The sequence below is a fragment of the Gambusia affinis genome, linkage group LG06 (assembly GCF_019740435.1).
Source record: "Gambusia affinis linkage group LG06, SWU_Gaff_1.0, whole genome shotgun sequence".
NCBI lineage: Eukaryota > Metazoa > Chordata > Actinopteri > Cyprinodontiformes > Poeciliidae > Gambusia > Gambusia affinis.
This window is the reverse complement of record NC_057873.1, coordinates 9,409,697-9,417,423: the sequence shown is the minus strand read 5'-3', so window position 1 is coordinate 9,417,423 and position 7,727 is coordinate 9,409,697. Positions and strand designations below refer to the sequence as shown.

At 37.4% G+C, this 7,727-nt stretch overlaps 1 protein-coding gene across 2 annotated transcripts in view; it reads right to left on the bottom strand.

Moving 5' to 3' along the window:
- Window positions 1-620: 620 nt before the first annotated feature.
- LOC122832660 (calsyntenin-2-like) overlaps window positions 621-7,727 on the bottom strand; it is a 266,537-nt gene continuing 259,430 nt past the window's right edge. For both annotated transcript variants that reach the window (XM_044119639.1, XM_044119638.1), the window contains 2 exons: window positions 5,930-6,114; window positions 621-4,065 (listed from right to left, as the gene is read on the bottom strand). In XM_044119639.1, coding sequence (XP_043975574.1) covers window positions 3,853-4,065; window positions 5,930-6,114 — 398 coding nt within the window. In that variant the 3' untranslated portion in view covers window positions 621-3,852. The remainder of the gene's footprint in view (window positions 4,066-5,929; window positions 6,115-7,727) is intronic.

Sequence of the window (7,727 nt, the reverse complement as noted above, 5' to 3'; positions counted from 1 at the left end):
ACCTTTTAGAATTCATTCAGAAGGTGTTACTGTGATTAGTTTGGCAATAACAAAACTGCAGCGAAAGCAAAGCCAATCAGCCGGAACTAAAACAAAACACCCAACAAAAATACCCAGACTGTTTGCTATGGGGAGAGCAGCCAGGTTTATAGGCTGGGAACATTGGCCCAGCTGCTCCCAGTCTGCACTGACTCCAGGTTTTCAGTTTATTTACATAAATAAAGAATCCCAATTAAAAACCGTTTTAAATAATCCAAATTGAAGTCCCTGTCTAAACTCAACTACAAACTTCTGTTCATATCTGTAGTTTTCCATTCCATTGGCCTAAATACAATAATTCCTTCTCAGCAGCTCGAACTTGAAAATTATTGCTATATTTAGGTGTAAAGGCGTACTGGTAAGATGGCAGGCGAAAAATAACTACGGTACTTAAGAATTGTCATTTGCAGCAAGGCTTTAAAAGGTACACATTGGAATTTAAACACTAATTATGCTCCATATAGCAACTATTAAAATAACTCAGAATCCACTGCACAATGAACCTTATGGATGGTGTTTTACATCCATAAGGCAGAAACACTCACTCACTACACACACCAGAAAAAGTTCCCACAACTTGATTCAAAAACAAGTTTTTATTGGCCAATTTACAGAAAGTGCTGTAGTGACCATTCCAAAGAAAAACAGAACAAAGAGTCCCAAAAACAAAACCAAAAACAAAAAAAATTTACACGTTATACAAGGTTTCAATGTTAATTCCAATGTCCTCTTCTAAAACAAACGTCAGGACAACACTGGGGACCGGGCCGATGCAAAATCCACCAAAGCTTTAAATTGGGGGTGCAGGAGAGGAGGTGATATCACAAGACCGGGTTTCAAGGCAGATGAGGAAAATTCCTAAACAACATATGAGAGCTTTACATGGCGATACAATAGAGCTTACGGTACACACATACAGTAGATTTGCCCTCAAGAGAAGAACTTGAATCTCACCAGAGGCCTCTTTCTAGCAAAATGTTTCCTCATAGGACTGGTTTCTCTATCAAACGCTACAACCAGACTGGATCAGGATGGCCACAGTCAGTGATTAATGCCCTTTCACTTTGATATGAAACAACTTCCATCTGAGCTCTTTGAACAAGTGGAAAGTGATTTATGAAATGTGTATCCATTTTGTTTCCACTTCTTCCACAGCTGCACCAGACTGTTCCTCCATTTTGTAGATTTATGTGTAGGCAAATGCACTAGGATACTCCTGCAGCATATTTATAGACCTGCTGCAAATATTTATGACAATAGCACACAAGAAACTGGCCACCATTTGTTTAAATGAGTAAATTGACTTTAAAGGACTTCAGATCATATACAGTTGATTTGATAAACAAATAAGAAATAGAACAGTTACTTTCTCTCTCTGGTGTCATTTTATTGCAGCTATAATTTAATCTCATGTGTTATATTTTTGTATTTAAGTTTGTCATTTGGTAAGGAAATGTATAGTGAAATAGGCTTCTTCAATAGGACAATTATATTTATGTCCACCAGGTGTCATACTAGAGCTGCAGATCTTTGGCTCAAAAATGAGTCAAAACTAACACCACAATTCGGACAATTCAAGGTTGTAAAATTTTTTCACAACTAGACTGACTCAAATTTTATCCTTCTCATAATCTTTTTCAGCTTCCCAACCTCTGAAAGAACATGTGTTTCGTCACCCTATACTTACAGAGGCAGTCACAGATACTCTGCAATGATCCCAAGTCAACATCAGCTTTTTAACACCAAACAACTCTACTCAAAATTTTCTATCCTTTATAATCAGCTACTGGATCATATCTAAGTATTCCCTGATCATGCTAACCTCAAGTGGAAGCTAATGGAAAGAAGACTCAGAGTTAGCTATTTTAAGTATCGGTGAGGTGTAGGATAAACGTAACAGGCACCAAAATAATTAGTAAGAAGCAATTAGAAAGGCAACTGTATGTTCAGCCGACATTTCCAAGCTTTTTCTTCAAACTTTATCTACAGAGAGTTAGACTGCTGGTTGTTTCCTTTCTCTTGATGTTTTGTACTTAACCAGTTTTAGGAATCAAACCAAACTTTTTAAGGGTTGCTGAAACCGGGGCTGCCCACAACGGGATGTCATTTTTACCGCAGTGGAATCTTTTGTGAAATGGCAAATAGAGCCAACTTTAGCAGATATCAGCAAGGCTTAAGTTGATAATTTCTTTAACTTCTGACCTTTCAACCTCTGTCTCTATGGTTAATATGCTAAAGACAGCTTAAAACATCAACTTGAAATCCTTTTGCTTGGGATGTCACCTAATAAAATTCAAGAAGACTCACAGCTGTAAGATTACATTTTTTCCCCGAAAGTTGTTGATAATCGTGGCTTTATTCTGTATTTTTGAGAGAAAGTTTCATAAAACGACAGCTTGAAAATCCTAGCACTGCAGTACCCACAGAGGCAGTCATACATACATTTGAATTAAAGTCAATATCAGCTGCAATGACCTTGTCCTGCAGCGAAACTATAAGAAGGATAAAATGCTTCAGCATTCTGCATAAAGCAGGATTTGTAAAGACCAGTTGGTGACAATTTATTTATATCAATGTGTAAATGGCATTAAGTGAAATGGGATTTAAATTTGCAATACTGAGTCCAACTGCAAAGCCTCAACACACATTACTTACTGGTGATACTAAGGCAGCAGAAAGAGGATAGATAATAATATTGTGTCATTGTAGTGCTAATCTGATTTCTTAATACTGGTCATGCTTGGTATTTTTGTTGCTTTTGTCTTGAATTAAGGAGATGTGAGAAAACCTTTGAGACAAAATGATCACTTTATTTCACTTGTTTCTGTGATGTCTCTCCATCTTAGGCCAGTAAAGAGGTTTTGAGATGCTTCACTATTTCAAACATAAATAAATTCTGCTGTGGATCCCAGTTAGTCTTGGAACCAGTTTGGTTGGGGAAAAAAAGCAGCCTCCGGGTTGTATTCTTGCAGGCTAAGGGATCAGAGTGTGTCCGTACATATGAACAGGTGACGTGTGCTGTGTACAGGTGAAGAGAGGAGAGTTGTTGAACATTTCAGGACGGTGATAAAGGAGAAGGATGAGGAGGGGTGTCACCTACTATACTTGATATTTACAAGAAGGGAGCGTATAAAAATGTACAAGGAGACTCCTCTTCTATTCTCAAAAACCCATAACTTAGAGCTGGCTGCTAATTCGACATGACATCTGAAACAGCACATTGATCTTTTTTTTCTTTGTTTTTTTAAAATACCATTGAAAATATGCTTTTTCTGTAAAATCACCTGGCTTTGCCATATTGGCTAGAATAAAGACAGATAAATAATAAGTATACAAACCAAAAAATAGTCTCATTTTCTTTACTTTTGCAACTCATTTTTTCTTAAATAAAGGCTGTTTTGCATTTTTAATGTGGGGACATCAGAAATCTTACTGTGGAATTTTACACATCAAACTGGATAGATGGGACCGAGTCGACAAAATATGGGTTTCTTACAACTTGTTCTCACAGAAGACAGTAGAAGTGAGGGAGAGCTATCATCTCTCTGAGAATGACCCAGATTTGTGGAGCTTTGTTGTTTGAGAAGCAGTTCTAGCGCCCCATTGTTTCTCTGATCTGCATTTGTTTGTGTTTTCATACAATCTTCCACTAGGGGGCAACAATACTTTATTTTTCAAGCACGTGAAGTCCCTTTTTGTTGTTGTTTACAGCCATCTGATGTGGGATTTCATCAAGGATGTGTTACAGAATGCGTGTGGGTGTGTGTGTGTGTGTATGTGGGAGTGAGAGAATGCATGTGTGAATGTGTGTTTTCAATAGCATATTGTTGGTTTGTCCCATCTTCGGGGCTTCTCACTTGAGCGTTGCATCCTGGGTAGCTGGACGTCCACTTCCTCCTCACTGTCATCTGATTCATCGCTGGTGACCTCTTCATCATCATCACCATCATCATCTTCCTCCTCCTCTTCATCGTCTTCCTCCTCCTCGCTGGCCTCTTCCTCCCCTGTTGTGTGGTTCTTCAAATTCTGTGGTGACAAAAATGCAACCTTTTCTTTCTTATAGTCCCTGATTGAAGAAGGCATATATATATATATATATATATATATATATATATATATATATATATATATATATATATATATATATATATATATATATATATATATATGTAGGTGTATGTTTATGTAAATTTAATTAGTATTTGGTCAAATACTTTTTTGTAAAATTTGGGTCAAATGTTTTGGGTTTCCTTACTCAATCTCCTCAGATTAGTTTGCTAGATTTGTGACTCATTCCAATTGCTTACACACAACTGTCCTTTGAGAACATGATCAAAGCAGGTAGGGCAGCAATTAAACAGAAGTCCTGAAGTGAGGGGTAAGTAGTTGAAGTCCTCTGTATGTCAGACACATAAAATGTGACTGAGTCTTATATTTTTGTGGAGTAATAACTTTCTTTTGTATCCCAAAACAAACAGAAGGGGGTCTGCCAAACTGTTGTGGCATGCTTGCATGCTTCCCAACCGCTTGCCAAAGATGAGCCAGGCAGCTGGGTTTTGATCAAAAGACTTTTTTCAAATTTTTTATCAAGTCACATTTAATTTATTGATTCTTCAGAGACATCGCAAAGCTTCTGGTATGAGCATTCATAATCATACAGAGGAATTGTACTTTTTAGCCCAGATACCCTGCAGAAATCTTTGATGTTCCTTCTTTTTTATTGCATTGTTCATTCATGTGTTTTATTTAACACACCCGTCCTCCATCTATCCCCTCTGCCAAATACAGATCAAATTTAATCCAACTAGTTCAGAAGGGGTAACATTTTTGAGCCTCAAAACAACAGCAGAAGTGGCAAAGACACCACCATCAGCAGAAATCACCACAATAAACCACTTATTATCCATTTAGCCTTCCTGCTATATGCTGAAGTTTAATAGCTGTGCTAGCTCTGACTGCTGGGAAGGAAAAAATAACACATTTGCAATCAATAAACACACTTTAGCTAAGTGCTATCTGTGACAACATACTTGTTGGTGTGGAAGTTGTTAATGAGAAAAGACGACTGAAAATCAGCTATTTTCAATGTTGGTTTTAAAACGAAAAGTAAATGAAACACAAATGCAGAAAAATTCAGACAACAGTATTTTATCCAGATGGATGTTGGGTTTTGGCTCAGGCTACTACAGCGGAGACTGGACTTCAGCACTTCCTGGACATTTTGGTCCTTTTTCATTCTTTTGTGAATCTGGTCATTTCATAGCACAAAAAAGAGCCATCTGCCATGGCACTTCAGTTTGCACATATAAGTTTTGTCTGATTGGTGAAGAAGAGGCTTTATCTGGATCCCACTTCAGCAGAAACCAGGAAGGCTGAACAGCTGCTTTGTTTTATTCTTCAGAATTTTCTTCCTCAGTCTATGATGGAACATGCAGGATTTGAAAATTTTGGAAGTTTTTGAAGTCTAAGAGTTAAGGTAAGGGGCTACGTTTTCTAGGAAACGTGCACTGATACTGATATCCATGGTTAATAATAATAACTGTGCTTACTGTATCGCTAATGTGCAATAGACAGTCTAAAAGGTAAACTCTGTAATCATTATGTTTTTGTTATAAAATCTCAAAAAAAACATGCTGTATTAAGGAAATTAACAACTTACTGCTGGAAGACTTCAAATAAATATTTTGAGCACTGTGAATCAAAATCGTCCAAACTTAAATCAGCAGGTCAAAATTTTATAAAAACTGAAGAATCTCTGATTGGTGCGTATTGGCTCAGCAACATAGACCAAATGGTGGAGTTAGATTTCAGTAACGTACAGCCATAACACTGGAGAAAGTCTTTTTTAACTTGCAGACATTCTGATCATTGACACTCTCTTCACTCCTACCTCCATGGGGTTGACTGTAATCGTCAGAGCAGAGTCGTCCCAGTTTGTGTCTGCCTCCTTAGCCGTTTCCCCCTGCTTCACCTCCTGCTGGTGGGTCATGTGGATGTGGTATATGCCCAGCACCACCATCCCCACCAGGGCGGCAATGCACATGACGATCATCACCGTGGCAGCGCTTGGAACACCTGAGGACAGAAGGAGAGGAAGCAGATGAGGTTGATGGAATGCAGAAGCAGCATGCTGGACATAATTTAGTCTAGATTTATTTTGCTGTTAGCTAAGAAGAATAGTAGCTTAGTTGGAGTTTTTTTTTTATGAGTAATTAAAAATACAGAGAGAATCAAGACACAAGTCTCAAGTTGTGTCTAGAGAGGGTTAATCCCTCCAAGTCTTAAATCAAATCCCAAGTTAGTACATGAAGGTTCAGAGCTGAGTCCAAAGTCCAAAGACATGCAAGTTCTGGGTCAACTCAAAGTCATAAACTCCAAGTTTATCATGAAGAAGAACAAGTAATAATGTTCTCCTTAATACTCTATGGATCCCCCTCTTCAGGTTATTCAGGAATGGGAGTCAACAGTTTTGTCACAAGATCATAACTACATGAAGGAAGATAATAAAAATCCAGCACAACAAATAGCGACAGCCTTTTGCAGAGCATTGACTGCAACTCCTGTGGAGAAGTCCGTTTGGATGTGTAATCAAACTTCTTTCATAATTTCATACTTGGAATTTTCAGTTATTGTCTACATCTGGATTTACCATTTGACTTCTTCTTGTGCAGAGTCGCCTCATGTCAATGCCGAAAAAGTAGACAAGATGCAACATGACCATTCAGTCTGTAGATGCTTTGAAACTAATCAGATATACATCCAATTTAGTACCACATATGGACGTGGCAAAACATTATTTTTGTGGAGGTGAAAAGTTTGAAACTGGGTCATTTAAAATGCCTACTGTGGTTGGCAGTCTACATGTTTAGCAAACTAATATCCATTAATTCATCATTTAGAATAGTATTTTTCTGTCTGGTGTTATATGTGGGGTTATGGTAAATTATCCTAAACTGCCTGGCAATTTATAAAGTTATCCTTAACAGATTCTAAAGAAATGTGATAGAGGATCCTCTTTATTAGTGACATATTAATTACAGAACCTTTCCACCACAATAAGTGTCTCTGTTTCATCGTAGGGTGCAGAAGAAAAGCAGGTACAACAACAGCATGCAGGATGAGGAAACGCTAACAAATGCTCAGAACCACAAAGCCGTACTACTGAAACAGTTCAAGTTCAAAATAAATAATAAATCACATGTGTGAAAGTTCAAGTCAAGCCCAAAGGGTTTTAATGCTTTTATCAAATCGAGTCTTAAGTCATTAAATTTGTAACTTGAGTCCACACCTCTTCTCTTATGATATTTTGTTTCAGGTTATGCATCCATTACTCTGTGACCGTTAATCGTCTCCCTAAATCAGATTAGAACGTTATATGTCAGAATGGGCTTCTTTAATAATTTAGATTTTTCTTCTCTACTTTCTTTCGGTAAATTTTAGGCTCTTCTTGAAGAAAATCTGTCAAAACTAATCTTATTTTTTGCTTTATAATTGCATTTGTCTGTGAACTCTTCATAAACTCCCTCAGGTGAGTTAAAACATTTATGGCTCTTGTCAGAATTGGGTTGGTGTGTTAATCTTCAGTAATCAATATTCGCTCCTTCTAATTATCCACGTTCAAACTGTAAACAGCACAAGCAGCTACTGCTTTTTTGAATCCATGCCTGAAATGAAGAGTGACAGTAAAT